Genomic DNA, 24,092 nt, shown 5'->3' on the forward strand with positions numbered 1-24,092 from the left:
AAAACAGGGCTCGGAAGTGACAGTGGGTGAGCATTTGGGACCAGTGATCATAGCTCTATTAATTTTAAAATAATTATGGGGAGGAACAAAACTGGTCCACAGGTTCAAGTTCTAAACTGGGGCAAGGTGAATTTTGATGGAATTAGACAGGAGCTTGTCGGAGTTGGTTGGAGTAGGTTTGACCTCTGGCAAGAGTGAGATAGCTAGAGTTGAAGGTTTATATGTTCCTGTGGGGGTGAAAGGCAAGGTTGGCAGGAATAGGGAACTCTGGATGACAAGAGATATTGAGGCTTTGACCAGAAAAAGAGGAGGAGGTATGGCTCAGGTACAGGCAGCTGGGATCAAGGAAATGCCTGAAGGTATACAGAGAATACAGGAGTTTACTTAATAGGGAAACCAGGAGGGCAAAAAGGGGTCATGGGTGAGAAGATTAGGCTGAATCAAAGGAGGTTCTTTAAGTATATTAAAGGAAAAAGAATAACTGAAGAGAGAATAGGATCCCTCATGGATCAAAGTGGATACGTATGTGTAGATCCACAGGAGATGGATGAGGTTCTCAATGAATATTTGTCCTCTGTGTTTACCATGGAGACAGACATGAAGACTTGGAAACTCAGGGAAGTTGTCCATATCATAGTGGAGTTGGTGTTGGATGTATTAGAAGGGGGATAAATCTCCTGGTCCTGAGCAGATATATTCAAGAACACTGCAAAGGGCTAGAGAAGAAATTGGAGGGGCCTTAGCTGATATTTTTGTGTCATCATTAACCATGGGTGAGGTCCCGGAAGACTGGAGGGTAGTAAATGTAGTGACATTATTCAAGAAGGCTGCAGAGAAAATCCTAGGAACTATAGACCACCTGATGAAGGAGCGGCGCTCCGAAAGTTAGTGCTTCCAAATAAACCTATTGGACTATAACCTGGTGTTGTGTGATTTTTAACTTTGTACCCCCCCAGTCCAACACCAGCACCTCTAAATCATGATAGACCAGTAAGCTTAACGTCTGTGGTAGGTACGTTACTTGAGAAGATTCTGAAAGATAAGATATACATGCATTTGGAATGACAGGGTTTGATTAGGAGTAGTCAGCATGGCTTTGAGAGTGGGAAATCATGCCTCACAACTTTGTTAGAGTTCTTTGATGAAGTGACCAGAAAGGTTGACGAGAGCAGGGTGGCAGATGTAGTCTATACGGATAGGCGTTTGATAAGGTTCCACATGGTAAGCTGCTCTGGAAGAGTAGGATGCATGGAATCTAGAGGAGAGCTGGCAAATTGGATACAAATTGGCTCGATAGTAGGAAGCAGAGGGTAATAGTGGAAGGACGCTTGTTGGACTGGAGGCCTGAGACTAGTGGAGTGCCTCAGGGGTCAGTTCTAGGCCCATTACTGTTTGTTATCGATATCAATGATTTGGAAGAGAATGTACAAGGCAGGATTAGTAAGTTTGCAGATGACACTAAAATAGACAGCATTGTGGACAGTGAGGAAGGTTATCAGAAATTGCAGCAGGACCTTGATCAGCTGGGGAAGTGGGCCGAGAAATGGTAAAGGGAGTTTAATCTAGACAAGTGTGAGGTGTTGCATTTTGGAAAGTCAAATCAAGGTAGGAGTTTCATGGTGAATGGTATGGCCTTAAGGAGTGTAGTGGAACAGAGGGACCTTGGAGTTCAGGTGCATGTTTCCCTGAAAGTGGAGCCACAGGTAAGACAGGGCAGTGAAGGCGGCTTTTGGCACACTGGCCTTCATCAGTCAGGGCAGTGAGTATAGAAATTGGGAAGTTATGCTGCAGTTATACAGGGTATTGGTGAGGCTGCACTTGGAGTGTTGTGCTTAGTTTTGAACACCTTGTTATAGGAAGAAAGGATGTTATTAAACTGGAAAGAGCGCAGAAGAAATTTACAAGGATGTTGCCTGGACTTCATGGTCTGAGGTTGCACAAGCTGGGACTTTTTTCTTTAGAGCATAGGACACTGAGGGGGGGTGGGCACTTTGCAGAGGTGTATAAGATTATCAGAGGCATCGATAGGATGAATTACTCAGTCTTTTTCCCAGGGTTGGGGAATCGAGGACTAGAGGGCATCAGTTTAAGGTTAGAGGGGAAAGAATTGAAGGGAACCTGAGAGGCAACTTTTGTTTTTACACACAGGGTGGTACGGATATGGAATGAGCTGCCAGTGGAAGTGGTTGAGGTGGGTACATTAACAACATTTAAAAGGCATTTGGACAAATACATGGTTAGGGAAAGATTAGAAGGATATGGGCCAAGTGCAGGGAAATCCAGCTAGCATGGATAACTATTTTGATTGGCATGGACCAGTTAAGGCTAAAGGATTGTCTCTGTGCTGGAGGACTCTACAACTCTATTTTATTAACCCTTTACTGGATTTTAAAATGCACCCAGTTCGCAGTCACAATCCAATGCTTGCAGCATTCTAAATCACTTGAGTGAACTGTTTAAACTATTTTCATGGAGTTTTGTTAGTTTAAATAGAATGAATTTTCAATTGGTTCTATGGAACTTAATATGGAATTCAACATTGAACAGCACAGACCTTTCGGCCCTCATGTTGTGCCAACCTTTTATCCTACTCTAAGATCAAACTAGCCTACATACCCTTCATTGTACTATTATCCATGTGCCTATCCAAGAGTTGCTTAAATGTCCCTATTGTCTCTGACTCTCTCACGACTTTTGGCAGTGCATTCCACTCTGGGTAAAGAACCTACCTCTGACATCTCCTGTAAACCTTCCCCCAATTACCATAAAATTATGCCCCCTCATGATAGCCATTTCTGCCATGGGAAAAAGTCTCTGGCTATCTATGCCTCCTGTCATCTTGTACACCCCTATCAAGTCACTTCTCATCCTTCTTCACTCCAATGAGAAAAGCCCTAGCATTCTCAACTTTTCTTCATAAGATGTGCCCTCTATTTCAGGCAGCATCCTGGTAAATCTCCTCTGCACCCACTCTAAAGCTTCAACACTTTTCCAGAACAGAACACAATATTCCAAGAGCAACAGCATAACCTTGAGGCTCTTAAACTCAATCCCACGCTAATGAAAGCCAACACTTTCTTAACAACCCTAATAACTCGGGTGGCAACTTTGAGGGACCTATGGGCGTGAACCCCCAAGACCCCTCTGTTTCTCACACTGCCAAGAATCCTGCCTTTAACCCATATTCAAATTCAACCTTCCAGAGTGAATCACTTCACCCTTTTCCAGGTTGAACTCCATCTGCCATTTCACAGCCCAACTCTGCATCCTGTCAATGTCCCGTTGTAACCTACAACAGCCCTCCAGACTATCCATCACTCTACCAACCTTCGTGTCATCAGCAAACTTATTAACCCACCCTTCTACTTCTTCAACCAAGTCATTTATAAAAATCACAAATAGCAGAGGTCCCAGAACAGATCCCTGCAGGACACCACTGTCACCAAGCTCCAGACTGAATACTTTTCTTACTACCCCCTCTGTTTTCGATGGGCCAGCCAATTCTATATCGCATGACTCCTACTTTCTGAATGAGCCTACCATGGGGAACCTTATCAAATGCCTTGCTAAAATCCATATACAGAGGAACTTCAATTATCTGAATTTTGGATTATCCAAAGAAGATCAAGGTCCCAATAGAAATATTACATCATGGAGGTGTTTCCAACACTGATCACGTCTTTTGTTTAGATTAGATTAGATTCCCTACAGTGTGGAAACAGGCCCTTCGGCCCAACCAGTCCACACCGACCCACCAAAGAATAACCCCCCAGAGCCACTTCCCTCTGACCAATACACCTAATACTACGGCAGTTTAGAATGGCCAATTCACCTGACGTGCACATTTTTAGACTGTGGGAGGAAACCAGAGCACCCGGAGGAAACCCATGCAGAATGTACAAACTCCACACAGATAGTAGCCCGAGGCGGGAATTGAACCTGGGACCCTGGTGCTGTGAGGCAGCAGTGCTAATCACTGAGCCACCATGCCGCCCTTACAATGATTAAAAATGAACTCGGCCTACTGAAATGCTGCCGAATACCTACCTCCCTCCCTCCCCTTTGCCTAGAGTTCTACACAGAGGTGTACCCTAAACCCCCTTCCCCAGATAATCTCTCCAACATCGTACTGTACAGGATAAAGTGGAACCTGTCAAAAAGTTGCAATAGAAAGTTGGGTGTGTGCTCGCGTGTGCTACTTTAAGACTCACCCAGTCCCCAAAGGCAGCAAAGGTCTTACTGTTGGTGTCCAGTCCAGCTGCTGGGAGACGGGGACAGGTGGGCAGACAGGGTGTGGGGTTGGAGCTGGAGGTGGACGTGGACGGGAGGGCTCACAGGGGCTAACAGAGGCAGGGTGGCCGGGTCAGACAGAGTTGGGGGCTGTGTTTTGGGCAGCTGACGGGGGCAAGTTTGGGTGGGATGGTCAGGAGGCAAGGACACGTGCGCGGCGTGCTGCTGCCTAGTCTCCTGAACAGGGAGCAGACTTGGCAAGTGCTCGCTGTGTCAATCCCAATTGAACTGATGGGGGTGGGGGGTGCAGGAGGCTTCAGCAATACTGCAGGCCCCTTACACACAAGGGTGCGTGTCTGCTCAGAAACAAACCCTGAGACAGAGAGAGGGAGCAAGGAAAAAGGAAACTTGAGAAAACTGAGCCTCAGAAGAGAGGCATTGAATCAATTAGCTGAATAATCAATTATCCGTATCCACTGCTCTACCTTCATCAATGTGTTTTGTCACATCCTCAAAGAATTCAATAAGGTTTGTGAGGCATGACCTGCCCTTCACAAAGCCATGCTGACTATCTCTCATCAAACAATGCTTTTCCAAATAATCATAAATCCTGTCTCTCAGAATCCTCTCCAGTACTTTGCCCATCTGTAATTCCCAGGATTATCCCTATTCCCTTTCTTGAACAGGGGAATAACATTTCCCACTCTCTAATCATCTGGACAGTGAGGTTGCAATGATCATCGCCAAAGGTGCAGCAATCTCTTCTCTCCTTTCCCATAGGAACCTTGGGTATATCCTGTCTGGCCCAGGGGACTTATCTATCCATCATGTATTTCAAAATTTCCAGCACAACCTCCTTCCTAACATCAACCTGTTCAAGCATATCAGCCTGTTTCACACTATCCTCACAAACACCAAGGTCCCTCTCACTAGCGAATACTGAAGCAAAGTATTCATTAAGGCTCTCCCCTACCTCCTCCTACTCTAGGGACAAGTTCCCTCCATTATCCCTGACAGCCCTACCCTCACCCTGGCAATCCTCCTGTTCCTCACATCAGTGTAGAACACTTTGGGGTGTTCCTTACTCCAACCCAAGGACTTTTCATGATCCCTTCTAGCTGATTCTTCAGTTCCGTCCTGGTAATGTGGCGACCAGAACTGTACACAGCATTCTAAATGCAGCCGAACCAATGTCTTGTACAATTTTAACATGACCTGCCAGCTCTTATACTCAATACTCCGTCCAGTGAAGGCAAGCATATCATATGCCTTCTTGATCGCTCTGTCCAACTGTGCAGCAACCGCCAGGGTACAATGTACCTGAATTCCCAGATCTCTCTGCTCATCAACTTTTCCCAAGGATCTTCCGTTAACTGTATAATTCGCTCTAGAATTAGACTACCCAAAATGCATCACTTCACATTTGCCTGGATTAAACTCCATCTGCCACTTCTCCGCCCGACTCTCCAGTCTATCTATATTCTCTTATATCCTTTGACAGTGCCCTATGCTTTCTGCTACTCCACCAGTCTTCGTGTCATTTGCAAACTTGCTAATCCTACCAACAGTGCCCTCTTCCAGATCATTATGTATATCACAAACAACACCAATCCCTGTGGAACACCACTGGTCACCTTTCTCCATTTCTGTTCTATGTATATACAGAGTAAAAGGGTAGGGGAATGGGTATGGGTGGGTTACTCTTCAGAGTGTCAGTGTAGACTTGTTGGGCCAAATGGCCTGTTTAACACTAATCTATGTTCTATGTGATTCTAATCTATGTTTGCCTTTACTACAAGCTTCAGTTACTGCAAATGTTGACATAAGGTGAATGGCAAAGCTACCACAGTAACATGATGGGAAATCTTTACACAGCAAGTTGTTACAATCTGGAAAGCATGGTAGAAACAGACAGATTTCACAAGACAATTGATGAGCATAAAAATAGTACAAAATCAAAAATTGCAGGGCATCGGAGAAAGGCAGGGGCTGATTCTACTAGAATGGCCTTCATCCACACTGTAGGGAGTTTATGATTCTCTGCTCGGACAGTCAGAATAGACACAACAAGCAAAATGGCCTTTTGTCTGTGCTATAACCATGGTAGGAATTTGGATGTAAAAGGTCACTTGAGCCATAATACTATGGCCTGGCGTATGACCTTTGAACTAAGGTTCCCAAGCTCTATTCCATGAGCCTATTCTTCACTTCACCTATTTCTATTGTAGACTCATGTACAGAGACTGAACACCATTGTATTCATATCATACAATATCAAAAAAGAGGGCAGATTGAGAACTTTCAATGGACCTTGGCCTTTTATGGTCTAAAGACAGTCAAGAAGTGATTAATTGGATTATAGGAGGTAACAATGCCAGTTAATAAAACCATAAAAATCAGTTTTGTTCAGACTTCGTGCTGGAAGGGGTGCAGAGTCCGAGTAAGACATCTAACCTTGGGACCTGATGCATCAGTGGCAGAGTCCTTAACTATCTCAGCAAATCAGCAGTGAGCACTGGCATACATTTATTTGTTCATTTTGGACCACTGCAGGGACTCTTATGATCTACCAGCACTAACAAAACAAAGTGAAAAGCATGAGATTCCCTCCACACCCCATCAACATACTAAAGTGAAGGATTCACAGTGTCCTTGAACAGTACAGAGCTGTCTAGCAGGGATGAAGTGTAAACCAAACTTGCACAGGAGACCCATGCTACGTCCATGCACCACCAACAAACCAATGACCTTGGAGCCGATGTAACCCACGAGGTCCCAGCACAAATTTGCTTCAAGTCGATCAAGTACCTCTCACGTACCCTTGGGATATCTTTTTACCAACTTATGCTCAAACTGTAAGAGAATTTCCTCTATAGCAGGTAAGTCAGCCAGAGGGAGATTTCACAGCTTGGTTTACAGATCTGTAAATTTCCACGTTTAATATTAGATTGTCCAGAGGGAAAATAACTGTCACTTACCATGGTGGCTTGTTGCTGGTTTTCAACCAGAGTCTTCAGATCTAATAAATCGCCATCAGATTCATTCTGTATTTAAAAAAAAATTCACTGTACATTTAGTAGGAAAAAGAATCACCAAAAGTATTAACTAATTGCAGCAAGTCAAGGTTATCGGCACATTGGTAACCAAAGCTTCAGTCCGTAAAAAGAAGGAAACAAGATTGTATCTTGTCAAAAAAAACCGAGTTGTTTGACCTCCACCGCGGTTTCAAGTGACGTTGATCAGGGTTCATGTACATAATGAGAGGAAGGGAGAGCTGAAGATTGCAAACATACACAGAATAAATGGCAAAATACCAGAAGTCACCATTCTCCCCACGTTAAAGCTCCATGATCATGTGCCAGCAACCAGGCTCAGGCAGGGAGGATCTCCCTGCCAGTTGTACTGGTGACTGGTATGCATCAAGGAAAAGAAGAAGCATCCCATGAAACAGACTTGGTGTATTGATGTGCTTCGGTGTAACCCCTTATCCAATTCACAATGGCCCCTCAGTGAAAGATGTGGCACTAGCCTATCCTGTAGCTGCACTGGTCTGACTACAGTGGCATCACCTGGTTTGAGGAACCCTTAGTTGGAGCTTTGGGTAACAACCCCTTGAGTTGTGAGAGCTTTCCACTCCCGGCACAGAATATGCTCATTGCAGGAGCGACAAAAGCTGAAGCTGAACAATACGGAGGATGGCCTCCCCACCATTCCTGCTTAAAGAGTTTTCACGTTTCAGTGACCAGCCCCCAACTACCAGGAGGGAAACGCTCTCACATGTAGTGACAGTGCTAGTTTATCTCTGGCTTGGCATGCAGTCTGATCTATGGTTAGTCAGAGACTGCACGAGGGTACTATCTCCCACCTAACAATGGAAGTAGTACAAAGAGCCCAAGCAAACGGTGTTAAATTAAATGGCAAAGAATGGCAGGGACATGCAGAGGGAAAACCTTTGATGAGCCAAATGCAGATGGATGAAATCACATGCAACACGGACTCCACTAGCCAATCTAGGACATACACATATGCAACAGTGCGAGGGAAAACTTGCACATCTTCCCGCAGGGAGCCTTGCACCCTGAAATACTCAAAACCAGCAAAAGCCCACAGGTCACCACACATGCACACTTTCAGATAAGGTTTGCAAGACATAAAGAAACTACCACAAGCTTGAAAACAACAGCTCTTTAATAAGCATTTGTGGCATTTCCAATGATGTACCTCAAAATCGTCCACCTGATGAGCTTCATTTTGCCCCATTCTTTTCAGTTCACTCTGTCAAGTCCTCCCATTGGTCTGGGCGCTTGTCCAGAACAAGGACAGAATGTGCAAAGAGAAACAAAACACAAAAGCCAGAAAATAACAATGGTCTCACTCTTGAATGCAAATTCTTATTTAATGCTGTCTGGGGACATGCCAAGCGTACTCCTCCCCTCAAATCAGCTCTTCTTTCTTACCCTCTCAAAACATACAGTAGCCAACAGCTTTTCCCCATGCTAGGGGGAATCTAAAACGAGAGGGGACAGGTTTAAGCGGAGACAGGAGAGATACATAAGGGTCCAGAGGGGCAATATTTTCACACAGATGTGGCAACTGTCTGGAACAGGCTGCCAGAATTAGGGGTGGAAGTGAGTACAACTTTGTCGCTTAAGAATCCTTTAGACAAGTACATGGATGGGATAGATAGAGGGAGATATGGACCAAACACAGGCAAATTGTGAAAATTCGGCAACTCGGGCAAATTGGGTAGATGGGCCTGTTTCTCTGCTGTAAATCTCTACAATTCTATATGACTAAATATCAAACATCTTCAACATACAAAGTTTTGACTTTGATCTGTTCCAGAGGTGCGGGAAGACTGGAGGTTGGCTAACATGGTGCCACTGTTTAAGAAGGGTGGTAAGGAAAAGCCAGGGAACTATAGACCGGTAAGCCTGACGTCGATGGTGGACAAGCTGTTGGAGGGAATCCTGAGGGACAGGATGTACATGTATTTGGAAAGGCAAGGACTGATTAGGAATAATCAACATGGCTTTGTGCGTGGGAAATCATGTCTCACAAACTTGATTAAGATTTTTGAGGAAGTAACAAAAAGGACTGATGAGGGCAGAGCAGTAGATGTGATTTATCTGGACTTCAGTCAGGCGCTCGACAAGGTTCACCTTGATAGACTGGTGAGCAAGGTTAGATCTCATGGAATACAGGGAGAACTAGCCATTTGGATACAGAACTGGCTCAAAGGTAGAAGACAGAGGGTGGTGGTGGAGGGTTGTTTTTCAGACTGGAGGCCTGTGACCAGTGGAGTGCCACAAGGATCGGTGCTGGGTCCACTACTTTTCATCATTTATATAAATGATAGGGATGTGAGCATAAAGAGGTATAGTTAGTAAGTTTGCAGATGACACCAAAATTGGAGATGTAGTGGACAGCGAGGAAGGTTACCTCAGATTATAACGGGATTTTGATCAGATGGGCCAAGGGGCTGAGAAGTGGCAGATGGAGTTTAATTCAGATAAATGAGAGGTGGTGCATTTTGGGAAAGCAAATCTTAGCAGGATTTATACACTTAATGGTAAGGTCCTAGGGAGTGTTGCTGAACAAAGAGACTTGGAGAACAGGTTCATAGCTCCTTGAAAGTGGAGTCGCAGATAGATAGGATAGTGAAGGTGGTGTTTGGTATGCTTTCCTTTATTGGTCAGAGTATTGAGTACAGGAGTTGGGAGGTCATGTAACGGCTGTACAGGACATTGGTTAGGCCACTGTTGGAATATTGTGTGCAATTCTGGTCTCCTTCCTATTGGAAGGATGTTGTGAAACTGGAAAAGGTTCAGAACAGATTTACAAGGATGTTGCCAGGGTTGGAGGATTTGAGCTATAGGGAGAGGTTGAATAGGCTGGGGCTGTTTTCCCTGGAGTGTCGGAGGCTGAGGGTCGACCTTATAGAGGTTTATAAAATTATGAGGGGCATGGATAGGATAAATAGGCAAAGTCTTTTCCCTGAGGTGGGGGAGTCCAGAACTAGAGGGCATAGGTTTAGGGCGAGTGGGGAAAGATATAAAAGAGACCTAAGGGGCGACATTTTCACTCAGAGGGTGGTGCATGTATGGAATGAGCTGCCAGAGGATGTGGTGGAGGCTGGTACAATTGAAACATTTAAACAGCATTTAGACGGGTATCTGAATAGGAAGGGTTTGGAAGGATTTGGGCTGGGTGCTGTCAGGTGGGACTAGATTGGGTTGGGATAGCTGGTCGGCATGACATCTCTATGACTCTATGACTAAGTCAAGCCTCAGCAAATTATCTGGGCCAGCATCCTAACTGGTGGAAGGCAAGGCCACAGATTAATAACTATAAATTCTCACTGACAATGCAATGTACTGTTGCCCATCTCCGAGACACAACAGTGCATGCACAAAGATACAGGAGAGACCCATAGAGTTCAATAAAACTCAATTAATTTATTAAGGAACAATACATGCTTTTAACTAGTAGAGTTATCTTGATCATTGCCTTTCACTATCCTGGGGTCTTTAACTACCCACAAATGTTATATCCGGGACCTGAAGGTCCTGCTGAAAATCAAGGATTTCCTTAGGGTGCTTTAAACACAGATCTCTGTGTCAAGTGTTATATCTTATTTGGAATTAACCATGCACATGACCAATCCTGAATGTTTTGTCTTAATGTTTGCCTTATGTGGAATGATCTGTGCATGCGACCAATTCAGAAAGTTGCATTTTTATTTGGTAGAGACAGCAGTTAATTACTTCCTCCAATCTTAGCTCTGAGCAGACCTGAATGGCTGAGCACAATAGAACGCACATAACAGCCCATTGTAAAGCCTCCTATCAGTTCCTGTTATCTTCAGCCTTATATAACAGTATGTTTCCATATTCATAAATATGTGAGCTCTCTGCAGGAATGCATGGTCAACACTGTCTTCTGCATTCATTGAATCGGTAGAGCAATTTGTACATCTGATAAAAGTGGAAGCAATCGACTTGAAAGCAATTCTGCACTCTGTGTTGCTGGAGTTTTAATCTATTAATTCCCTCCAATTAAAGCAGTACTCCAAGCATTTTTTCACTGTAACCCTACTTTGAATCTTGAAAATTGGTGAGAGATGGGTGGAGGAGAAAGACCAGTTAAAGCAGGGAGAAGATCAACCACTGTTAACACAGTGTGTGACCCAAACTTTCAGCTCACAACCCCATTGGAGTGCTAACCCACACTTTCCTCACCCCGACAAACTACTCTCACATAACAGGGCCCATCCTATTGCCTGGCTATTGTTCATTATGTATCCAGTTCCATTCACTTCCCTTTTCCATTTGCTCCCGAGTAGAGCTACCAGCCTCATATTAGAGTATTCTCAACCCCCAAGACGATCTATTTTCACTGATATCATAGAGTACATGGCCACCATTACTTCAGTTCACCTGTTGCTGAAGCCCATCTTTATTCAGCCTCTCAACCAGAAGGACATACAGGATTGAGGGATTCATGAGCTGAATGTTGTGTATTCAATTCTCAACAAAAACGTACTGAAGGAATTCAAATCAAGAGTGGCCCCAACTTCTGTTCACAAGCTTCTTCCTGGCTTGTTCTCTCTTTCTCTTCAGACCTCATTAGATTAGATTAGATTACTTACAGTGTGGAAACAGGCCCTTCGGCCCAACAAGTCCACACCGACCCGCCGAAGCGCAAACCACCCATGCCCCTACATCTACCCCTTACCTAACACTACGGGCAATTTAGCATGGCCAATTCACCTGACCTGCACATCTTTGGACTGTGGGAGGAAACCGGAGCACCCAGAGGAAACCCACGCAGACATGGGGAGAATGTGCAAACTCCACACAGTCAGTCGCCTGAGGCGGGAATTGAACCCGGGTCTCTGGCGCTGTGAGGCAGCAGTGCTAACCACTGTGCCACCATGCCGCCCACCTTGTTAAATGGTTGCCACAAGTTGCACCAACAGGCTCAGCGCTGTCCAACATTGCTACAAATGATTCGATTTCAAAAACATATTTCACAGGTTGGAGATATGCTTTGGGACAACTGAAAACGAGGAAAATGCTATACAGATGCAAGGTTGCTCCTTTTGCCATCAACACAACACATGATAAGCAATAAATAGGGCCAAGAATCACACCATGAATAAAGACCCCAATCATTACACTCCCATTATCACTTACATCCGCATCCATCAGACAAGGATACAATTCTCCTTCAGTATAATTCTAGTTGAGGTGATTTCTACAACACAGGAAACCATTGGTAATTACAATCCAAATGCTTGACAATTCAACAATCAGAGGTCCACCGTTGTATGGCTGCAGCAGCTTTAAGCGAGATTTAAATGGGGTCCAGACACAAACAAAGTCAGTGATCTGGTGCTTGAGCATAAAATATACGTCAGTGACACTGCTTCCAACTCAATCTCATTTATAAATTCAGCAAAGATCACTCTGATTAGAAGCAGCAAAGCTCCGTTCTGAACAGATCGAAGGAGCTCCGCATACATGCTTCGAGCTAACAGCAGAGAATTACTGATAGTGCTGCACTAATTTGGCTTTGCAGGCAGTAGCAATGAACACTAGGACTCAGTTCAGAGATTGCCTCACTACACTGTCCTCATGCAGCACTGAATTCCCATCCAGGGTGAAGGACAATTAGATATAACCTGTGTCAGGTTTCCAGCTTTTTGTATTTTTCTTTGTCCTCTAGTACACAGAACTTTTATGTTAGTGAGCTCAGAGAATGATTAAACAGATAGGGCCTGCACTCTCCAGAGTTTAGAAAAATGAGATATGATCTCATGCAAACATACAGCATTCTTAAACCTTTGGGGGAGGTGTGGGCCTCAGAACCATCTCAGACTCTAGGGAAGAGGAGGAGGGGAAATGCTTTTACTCAGGGGGTGGTAAAATTTTGGAATTCTCTACCTTGGAGGACTAAAAAGGCACACTCTTGGAGTATTTATCAGTTTCTGTTGACAGGTTTCTGGATATCAAGGGGTATGGAGATAATGTGAGAAAGCAGCATTGAGGCAAATCTGCCATGATCTAGATGGCAGAGCAGGTACGATGGCCAAATGGCTAACTCGCTCTCATTTCCCACCTTCTGACAAAGTGCTTTATTGCAGCGTTTATAATCACTCAAGTAGGTGTGTAAAAAAAACAAGCTATTAAAGGCAAGCCATACATACGAGATTATGAGAGAGATTTAGGACAAGGCAGATAGCGCACTGCGGTTTTATTTCCAGGGCGAGGTGGTGATCGACAGTGACGGTTCGAGAAAGTTTGTGCACTAAGAATTCTGAGGCTGGTTTCAAGTGGTGGAGCCGAAACGGTTTCAAGCGACACAGTTAGATTGAGCAGCTGGATGAAGGTTAGGTAGCTAAGTGGGAACAGGCAGGTATATAGAATCAAACCATTTACTCACCTCGAGGAGAAATGTTTGTATGAGCAGAAGAGTCCAAATGAATTGAATTGAATTTATTGTCATGTGCACTGAGTCACAGTGAAAAGCAATACAGGCAGATCACAGAGTTAAGTAGCATAGATAGTAAATGATAGGGAAACAGCAGCAAAAACAAAAACAAAAACACAGGTACAGGTGAATGTCAAGAGTTTGCAAGTCCATTCCGTATTCTAACAACAGTAGGGTAGAAACTGTTTTGAAACTGGTTGGTGCAAAACAGGTTTCTGTATCTTCTCCCCGATGGTAGAGGTTGTAGAAAAACATCGCCAGGGTGGGATGGATCTTTGAGAATGCTGGTGGCCTTTCCTTGACAGTGGGCCTGGTAGATGTATTCTGTAGATGGAAGGTTGGCCTTTGTGATTGTCCAGGCCGAGTTCACCACTCTCTGTAACCATCTCTGATCTTGGATGGTACAGTTGCCATACCAGGTAATGATACATCCAGACAGAATTCTCTCCATGGCACACCTATAAAAGTTGGCGAGGGTATCTTCAGCCACATCCTGAAGCAGACTCACTACCACAGCCACATCTCCTTTCTCAGTACCTACCTACAGAACCCGCTGATTCCACATGGACTCCAGACCAACCCAGTACACACTTCAAATCCGAAACCTTCAACAACGAATCTCTTTCCGGAAAATCCGCTCCATCTACTCTACCTGCAGTCAGTACCGCCCCAGCTCAGAGCCACACTTTCCCAGACTTGCAACGGACCTCTGCGTTTCTACATTCTCAGAGAGATACATGTGCTCAACAAACCGTATTTCATGGACTTCCCTCCATATACTATTTCCTCGAACCTTCCAGAACCTTCTCCTGGTCTCTGGAACCACCCAGACACCATTAGCCACACGGCCGCTCCTTCCACAACCACCAGGGCATTCGATGACATCACTTTCGCCCCCGATGTCGCTGCACGACTCACAGCCACTGCCAACTACACCACCTCAGGGATCACCATCCACCCAACCACCTCCGCGACTGCAGAGAAGATTACCGCCACAGGATCCACCACCTTCCACATCACCTCCGGGATCCCCGTCCACCCAACCACCTCCGGGATCCCCGTCCACCCAACCACCTCCGGGATCCCCGTCCACCCAACCACCTCCGGGATCCCCGTCCACCCAACCACCTCCGGGATCCCCGTCCACCCAACCACCTCCGGGATCCCCGTCCACCCAACCACCTCCGGGATCCCCGTCCACCCAACCACCTCCGGGAGTGCACAGAAGATTACTGCCGCAGGATCCACCGGTGTCACTACATTCACCAGCACAAACACGATAACTACCTTGAACATCACTTCTGCTCCTCCAGTTGCCACGGCGGCAACCACTTTCGTCCCGCTAGAAGGCTGCATCGTTGACTTCACTGCCACCGCCAGTGACATCAGCAGCCGAGTACCCAACAGCAACATCACTTCCGTCCCTGTTAACTCTACCATCAGCACCACTTCTGCCCCGTTTGTAAGCGTCACCTTCTTTGGGGACGTCACTACTGACCCATAACCACACCCACTAAAGCCACTGTCTCCGCCCCACTTTGGACTCTAGGTCCTAGCTCCTATCCCTGCTGTGTCTTCACCATTCCCCCAGACCCCCCCCTCACTGAGGACGAAGGCCTCACCTTTACCCCTCTGAGGTTCCAGATTAATGAGTTTGACACAGGCTGTGACCTTGAATGTTTCTTCCTCCACCTCCGCCTCAGTGCCTACTTTTACAACCAAGACACCTGCCCCACCCACCGAGGACCTCTTCTCCTGCCTCCAACACACTCCATCCACCTGGACACCCCCTGCTGGCCTATTACCCGCCCTCGATCTCTTCATTTCCAACTGCCAAGCCATTAACTGCCTCAACCTGTCGACCCCCCTCCCCCACTCCAACCTCTCACCCTCACAATGCGCAGCCCTCCACTCCCTCTGCTCCAATCCCAACCTCACCATCAAGCCAGCAGACAAAGGGGGCGCATGGTAGTCTGGCGCACTGACCTCTACACCGCTGAAACCAGATGCCAACTCGAAGACACCTCCTCCTACTGCCCCCTTGACCATGACCCCAACCTCCATCACCAAACCATCATCTCTCAGACCATAGAGAACCTCATCACCTCAGGAGATGTCCCAGCCACAGCTTCTAACCTCAGTTAGGGAACGCTGGACCGCCCGATTCTACCTCCTCCCCAAGATCCACAAGCCTGACCACCCCGACCAACCCATTGTCTCAGCCTGCTCCTGCTCCATTCAACTCATTTCACACTACCTCGATTACTGTCCTATCCCCCTGGTCCAGGAACTCCCCCACATACATTCGAGACACCACCCACGCCCTCCACCTCCTCCAAGACTTCAGTTTCCCCAGCCCCCAATACCTCATCTTCACCATGGACATCTAAATGGTCTACACCTCCATCTGCCATGACCAGGGCCTCCAAGCCCTCTGTTTCTTCCTCTCCCGAAGTCCCCACCAGTACCCTTCCACTGAAACTTTTATTTGTTTGGCTGGACTGGTGCTCACCTTCAACAATTTCTCCTTCCAATCCTCCCACTGCCTCCAGACGAAAGGGGTAGCCATGGGCACCCACATGGGCCCCAGCTATGCCTGTCCCTTTGTCAGTTACGTATAACAGTCCATCTTCCGTAGTTACACTGGCACCACACCCCTCCCCTTCCTCCGCTACATTGATGATTGCACTGGCACCACCTTGTGCTCCCACGAGGAGGTCAAACAGTTCATCAATTTCACAAACACATTCCACCCCGACCTCAAATTCACCAGACCATCTCTGACACCTCCCCTTCCTAGACCTCTCCATCTCCATCCATGAGGACTGACTCAACACTGACATTTTTTTACCTGAGGAAGAGGAGATGTTGTTGGGCCTTTGTAATGAAGATCACCGGTCTGTGAAGCTGGGTTCGAATCCCAACTTGTGAATCTGAAGTCAATAAATCTGGAGATTTTGGGTTTGGCTTCAGAAAGGACTATAGTACAAGTTGCCACTATGTAGCGTCATAGAGTCCTACAGCACAGAGACAGGCCCTTTGGCTGACCAAAATGTCCATCCACAGTAACCCCATCTCCCTGCACTTGGCCCAACAGATCCAGCCACTTCACCACAGTCCTTCAGGAAAGGGAATTCTGTTGCTCCTGCTTGACCTGAATTACAGTCTCACAGTGATTGAGCTAAATACCCACTGAGGCGTTCCAATCAGCTGTTCAGTTATAATCTAATCACATCAAAAAGATCACGAACACACTCTTTGGGGAGCCCATCTTTAGCCATCACACCCTTCCCTCTGAGGAAGTAAGGTATGATCAGCTCTTAAAAATAGGCCAAAACAGTTTTCTTTAAACAGTTACTCTTCGGAGCGTCGGTGTGGACTTGTTGGGCCGAAGGGCCTGTTTCCACACTGAAAGGAAATCTCATCTAATATACTCACTGTGCATTAAGTGTTCAGACCTCCCTGATAAAGCATAGTGTTTAAGCTGCACACTGAAGGGTGAAATGACAAACCATGTCACAACACATCTCTTGCAGAACTTGACTGCCGCACAGCGCAACTTCCTCCAATTCAGAGCTTCTACACTTCGGACAAATATTCTAGAATATGAAATGGCTATCACGGGACACAGCTCGACCTGACCACTGAACAATAACACACAAAGCTGCTCATTCATGCTCAGAATTTAACCAGGTCCCTTCCTTAGCGAAGCTTCTGCTACATAACGAGTTGACCACTAATCAATCTCCTGCATATTGCAGATTTGCTTCACATCTCTACTAAGCTCTACTCTGCGAAGTACCAGATACATGTGAAGTGGCTGATTATAATCCGAGAGTTGGTACTGTTTACATTATGGGTTGCAGTTCATTTGGGAAATGCTTTTTCTTAGATATATCCCTATTAAATATTTAAACTGTCTAAATTTGAAAAGGTAAGAACTCTGCGGTTCAGTAATTCACCCTCCATGCCCATACACAAGACTCACCCGACAGAGCAGGCAATGTGCTGATTGGTTATCAGGGTGACTGCCTGGACTCGAATGAGTCTCTCAACGTCCTGTCAATATTGAGTTAAAGCACTTTGCTGATTCACCATTTTTTTTTGCATCCACTGCACCAATGCAACATCGTTAAATACCACACGTATCAGTTTGGAGGCTGCACCAAGTTAACCCTGCACCAATGCAGAAGTCGCTGCCTGCTTTCCATTTCTGACTGGCCAAATTGCATTCTCAAATGCCATTGAGAAACTCAGCCATGGCACACAGTAGGACAGGGCATTTTCATTTCAATTTCAGCACCCTTGCAGCTGCAAGATGTGACTCCAAGGTCAAGGATAGTATAGATTAGATTAGATTACTTACAGTGAGGAAACAGGCCCTTCGGCCCAACAAGTCCACACCGACCCGCCGAAGCGCAACCCACCCAGGCCCATTTCCCTACATTTACCCCTTCACTTAAGGGTGGAGGAGAGTAAACAGCCAGAGATTGCGGTCCATGACAGGACCTAAAGCTCAGCTGATGGCTTTGCAAAGTGGGGGACCAGAAACAAAGTGGGGCTGCCATCTGAGCTGATGATGTCATGAGATCACCCACCAACTTATAACAGCTGTACTCTGTTCCAACAAGGCCCTGCTCTCTCAAACCCAGGCACCATGCTCTCAGTTCACCCTCAGGGGTTGTGACAAGTTGCGAGCCCCAAAATGGAATCACAGTGGGAAAATGTCTGGGAAGCAACAGCTCAGTTAGAACAAGAAATGGTATTCTGCAGATTTGAGAGAGAGAGAGAGAGAGAGAGAGAGAGAGAGAGAGAGAGAGAGAATTAAAAAAAAGGAACTAAGCTGCAGGACCTCAAAAAGATTTCAGATTACTTTTGTTGCCATGCACTTCTGAACACAAAAAGAGGGATGCATGGTTGGAGGAATGTTGTTGGGGAGGGGGAAATTTAGATTCCTGGGATTTGTGAGATGGATTCTCTGGGAGCCTGAATCTATACCGGACAGATAGTTTGAATCGGAACTGAACCAGGAGCAATTTCATTACCATTGAGGAGGGTTTAAAACAACTCATCTAGAAGCAGACTTTAACAAGAAGCAATGCAAAGTTGGATATTTTCTTCATTTTTCTGTCTTTCTAGTCAACGTTTTGCTTTATTTTTCTGTGTTTTAAGTCAGCGCCAGACAATAGTGACATTATACAACACTTCTCACTGTATTCTGTAACAAGATAGACGTGACAATAAATAAACCAATTTTTTTTTGAAATTCGAACAATAGATAGAGATCAGTAACATCAGAGCAAGAAATAGTAAGGTAGCAAGTGATTCTGAATAAAGGGAATGCAATAAGATCTGAATGTGGAATTATTGCAACGGAGTTCGCTTAATAAGGTTAAAGAGCTGCTGACAGAGGCAGCCACTTGAAAATATGATGCAGTTGTACAAAGAGACCTACGTGCTACCAAATACTTTCACCCTGCACTCATCCAGATGAAATCGCAAGAATACCACATCTCAAACATATGCTGCAACAATAATGGACACAGGTATCTAAAAAAAAAGGGCAGGACTGGGTATTAAAACATTCTAAGATACAAAAGTGTTCTGGAAGACAAAAGGAATGGACGACAGTGGAAGCTTTATTAAGCAGAGCATTAAAAAAGGGACTGGAACTAGCTGAAACTATTCTTGAAAATCGTCACCATGAATACCATCAAATTGCTCAATTCCCATACTACCATTCTGAACCGATAATTCCCTGGCTTTCCTCTCTCACCTCTTGAAATAATACAGTGGCATACTTAACCTTCAAGCCTAAAAGATCCAATCTCAAATAAAGACAACCTTGGAAGGATATGTTCTCACATACTTTCTTTGAAACACTGGGATAGAAATCATCTCGTCGTCAGAGGTCCAATGCTCTGGTGAATATGGGTTCAAATCCCAGCACAGGAGAAGGTGGAATTTAAATTCAATTAATACTTCTGGAATTGAAAGTTAGTTTTGTGGTCAACATCACTGACACTATCATTGGTCACCCAGATGGCGTTTTTACAACAACCAATGTCCTTTAGAGAAGGAAATCTGCCATTCTTATCTGGCCAATAAGTGACTCCAGACTCTCAGCAATGTGTGGTTTACACTAGTAAATGTTACAACTCTGCACCAAGGAGACTTCCTTCATTCAATCAATAGAATCACACCCTCACTGGACAGAAAGGCAATACCTGTGTGTTTCCTATTTCAATCAATGCAGGCATGATGGGCTGAATAGCCTCCTTTTGTGCCTTTGGCTATTCTGTGAATTGGTGAACAGGGTTGACAATTGAAGGTTGGTCTTCTACTGGTGCGAGAGATTGCAGCCTGCTTTCTGTCTCAAGGCTGGAACAGACTGGTTGGGCTCGTACTGCTGATGCACTGACTTCCCAAGAGACAATGAGGAATGGGCAACAAATGCTGTCCTTCCCAGAAACACCCACAGGCCACAAGAGAAGAAGAAATTAAGCTAGAGATTGAAATGTTCAAACATGCTGTGTAAACAGGAACAAGGCAACAATCTTGCCTTTTGTCGATATCAATGCACTGTATCTTTCCAGTCAATGAGCCCACATTCAGGTGCTCACCTACCCACCCCCACTACAGAGCTCTGAAGCTCTGGTTGTAGGTTTGCTCACTGAGCAGGTAGATTTGTTCTTGGACGTTTCGTCCCCATGCCAGGTAACATCATCAGTGAGCCTCTGACGAAGCGCTGATGTACTGTCCCACTTGGTCTGTTGTGGTGGGTGATATCACTTCTGGTTCTGTTTCTAAGAGGTTGGTAAATGGGGCCCAAATCAAGAAGTTTGTTAATGGAGTTCTGTTTGAATGCCAGGCCTCTAGGAGTCCCATGCACATCTTTGTTTAGCCTGTCCCAGGGTGGGTGTATGGTCTCAGTCGAACCGGTGTCCCTCTTCATCAGTGTGTAAGGATACCAGTGAGAATTGGTCATGTCTTTTGGTGGCTCGTTGGTGCTCGTGTATCCCGGTGGCTAGTTTCCTGTCCAATGTAGTGTTTGTTGAAGTCCTTGTTGGACATTTTGTATACGACGTTCGTTCTGCTGGTTGTGGGGACAGGATTCTTTAAATTCATCAGGAGCTGTTTCAGTGTGGTGGGAGGGTTGTGGGCTACCATGATGCCTAGGGGCTGGAGTAGTCTGGTTGTCATCTCCGAGATGTCTTTAATGTATGGCAGGGTGGCTGGAGTCTCTGGGCACGTTGGGTCTTGTTTAGGTCTGACATGTAGGAATTGGCAGACTGCACTTATCAGGTACTAGTTGTTCCTGGATACGTCGTACAGGTGATTTTCCTCAGCTTCCCTTAGGTCCTAAGTGCTGTAATTTATTTGGCTCATTTAAATAACATCCTGATGCAGCTCCATTGGTGGATGTTGGGATGAATGCTTCTGTAGTTGACTATCTGGTCAGTGTGTGTGGCTTTCCTGTAAACGCTGGTCTCTAGCTCTCCATTGTCTTTGTGTTCTACCATGACACCTAGGAAGGGGCGTCTATTGTGTTCTCTTACTCTTTGTTGAATGTCACACCAGTAAGGAGGTGGTTTATGTGTTGGTGAGTTTCTTTTCATTTGTTGTGTTTTGTGATGACAAAGGCATCAGCCACATAGTGGACCCAAAGTTTGGGCTGGATCATACAAACAACCAGCAGAACGAACATCACATACAAAATACTCCACAAGGACTGCAACAAACACTACATTGGACAGGAAACTAGCCACCAGGATACACGAGCATCAACGAGCCACCAAAAGACATGACCAACTCTCACTGGTATCCTTACACACAGATGAAGAGGGACACTAGTTCAACTGAGACCATACACCCACCCTGGGACAGGCTAAACAAAGATGCACATGGGACTCCATTACCAAACTTATTGATTTGGGCCCCATTTACCAACCTCTTAGAAACAGAACCAGAAGTGATACCACCCACCACAACAGACCAAGACACATAAATAACAAGTGGGATAGTACACCAGCATTTCTCAGAGGCTCACTGATGATACTACCACCTAGTATGGTGAGGAAATGTCCAAGAACAATAAGGCCAGTACGGTGGCTCAGTGGTTAGTACAGCTGCCTCACAGCGGCAGGAACCCGGGTTCACTTCCAGTCTCGGGCGACTGTCTATGTGGAGTTTGCACATTCTCCCTGTGTCTGCATTGGTTTCCTCCCACATTCCAAAAGATGCGCAGGTTAGATGAATTGGCCATGCTAAATTGCTCACAGGGTTTAGGTGCATTAGTCAGGGGTAAATGTAGGGAAAATGAGTCTGGATGGGTTACTCATCAGAGAGTCGGTGTGGACTTGTTGGACCGATGGGCCTGTTTGTAGGGAATCTAATCTCAAGTCTACCAGCTCAGTGAGCAAATTTACAATACTGGATTAGTGGTGCTGGAAGAGCACAGCAGTTCAGGCAGCATCCAAAGAGCAGCTCGTTGGATGCTGCCTGAACTGCTGTGCTCTTCCAGCACCACTAATCCAGTATTTGATTTTCAGCATCTGCAGTCATTGTTTTTACCGAGCAAATTTACAAGCTGATCCACAACCTGAGCAACAAGTCTTGTCTAAAATCACAAACAATAAAATTCCTGTCCCTGGTTCAGCTTCTCATAACATTGTCATGGATAGCATTAGGAGATCGTCATGAAGGGGAATACCAAATGAAAACATTCATCTAGCCACCAATATCCCACAAAAGTAAAATACTGCTGGCCACGCAAAATAGGCTTCATGAGCAGCATGTTCCACCTCAAAATTGCAGGTCTGACTCAGCATTTGCTGACTAGAAATCACCCAGACGGCAGTAAACCCAGGGGAAAAAAAACATCAGGCCTTCACTGCAATTACAGAACAACCTCGGTTGTCCGAACATCAATTATCCGAATTTCGGATTATCTGAACAGATCTCAACAGGGAGTGGGACGGGGAGTGGGGGGGACGGGGAGTGGGGGGTGGGGGGGATGGGGAGTGGGGGGTGGGGGGGACGGGGAGTGGGGGGTGGGGGGGACGGGGGACGGGGAGTGGGGGGTGGGGGGGACGGGGAGTGGGGGGGACGGGGAGTGGGGGGACGGGGAGTGGGGGGTGGGGGGGACAGGGAGTGGGGGGGACAGGGAGTGGGGGGGACAGGGAGTGGGGGGGACAGGGAGTGGGGGGGACAGGGAGTGGGGGGGACAGGGAGTGGGGGGGGGGGGACAGGGAGTGGGGGGGGGGGAAACAGAGAGTGGGGGGGGGGAAAACAGAGAGTGGGGGGGGGGTGAGGGGGACAGGCTGGGGGAGAGGGAGGGGAGAGGGAGGGGGGAGGGGGGACAGGGAGAGGGAGAGGGGGGACAGGGAGAGGAGGAAACAGGGGAGAGGCTGGGGGCAGGGGATCTAGATGGGGGGGCGTGGGGCTGGCTGTGAGGGTGGCATGGGGTGGGGAATGCGAGGGGGCAGGGCAGGACAGGAGGGGCTGTGAGGCAAGGTGGCGGGATAGGAGGGGCCATGGGTGTGGGATAGGAAGGGGGGGGGGAACAGGGGGAGGGGGGACAGGGGGAGGGGGTGGAGGGGGGACAGGGGGAGGGGGAGAGGAGGGGAGGGGGGTCAGTGGGGAATGGAGGATGGTGGTGGGGGGGGGGTGGGGGGTGTGGAGTGGGAGGCGGACACGGTCGCTGTGGGGGACGGTAACGGGTGAAGAGACCGAGTGTGTGGGGACAGTCTCCCCTCTCCCCCTACATCCATTACCTCCTCCGGGCGGCTGCAGCTCCCCGCGGCCTAGACGGCTCGCCTCCGCCTCGGCCTGGATTTCTTGAGCTGCCCTCTATCCCCCGCCCCAACACACATAGCCCCGCCCCTCTCAGGTACAGGTCACAACCACACCCGGGCAACGCCGGTGACTGACTGCCGGCTTAGCCAACCAGCACACAGCCTGCCTCTCCGATCGGCCACGCCGTCCGCCAATAGAAATGCAGTTGTCCTCCTGATTGACAGCGTCTTGGAGCAATATAAATACGACCCTCACCCGCACCGCTTCCTTGTACAACCAATCAGAGGGGAATGGGGCGGGACGCTGGTGCTTTGATTGACAGACCACATTCCAAGTTGGGATAACAGGGACAGCAATTTGGCCCCAGAAGTTGTTGCACAGTCCATTTCTCCACAGCTCATTTTCCTCTGCAGTGGCTCAGTCAGACATCCTATTTGCCCTAAGATCAAACATAGGCCATTCAGCCCATTGAGGGATGGAGCAGAATCAAGTGAGAGAAAGTGAGGACTGCAGATGCTGGAGATTAGCGTGGGAAAGTGTGGTGCTGAAAAAGCACAGCAGGTCATACA

General features: G+C 46.7%; 1 protein-coding gene across 9 annotated transcripts in view; it reads right to left on the reverse strand.

Annotated features, from left to right (window-relative positions):
• Positions 1-23,626, reverse strand: part of pnpla6 (patatin-like phospholipase domain containing 6) — a 224,021-nt gene extending 200,395 nt beyond the window's left edge. For 7 of the 9 annotated variants that reach the window (XM_072564052.1, XM_072564051.1, XM_072564054.1 and 4 more), the window contains exons 1-3: positions 23,502-23,626; positions 8,452-8,533; positions 7,209-7,274 (exon numbers count right to left, since the gene is read on the reverse strand). In XM_072564052.1, the coding sequence (XP_072420153.1) occupies positions 7,209-7,274; positions 8,452-8,490 (105 nt within the window). In that variant the 5' untranslated portion in view covers positions 8,491-8,533; positions 23,502-23,626. The remainder of the gene's footprint in view (positions 1-7,208; positions 7,275-8,451; positions 8,534-23,501) is intronic. The other 2 variants (XM_072564055.1, XM_072564053.1) reach the window with 1 other exon arrangement.
• Positions 23,627-24,092: the final 466 nt, after the last annotated feature.

This window comes from Chiloscyllium punctatum, chromosome 46 (genome assembly GCF_047496795.1).
Source record: "Chiloscyllium punctatum isolate Juve2018m chromosome 46, sChiPun1.3, whole genome shotgun sequence".
In the NCBI taxonomy this organism is placed as follows: Eukaryota; Metazoa; Chordata; class Chondrichthyes; order Orectolobiformes; family Hemiscylliidae; genus Chiloscyllium; species Chiloscyllium punctatum.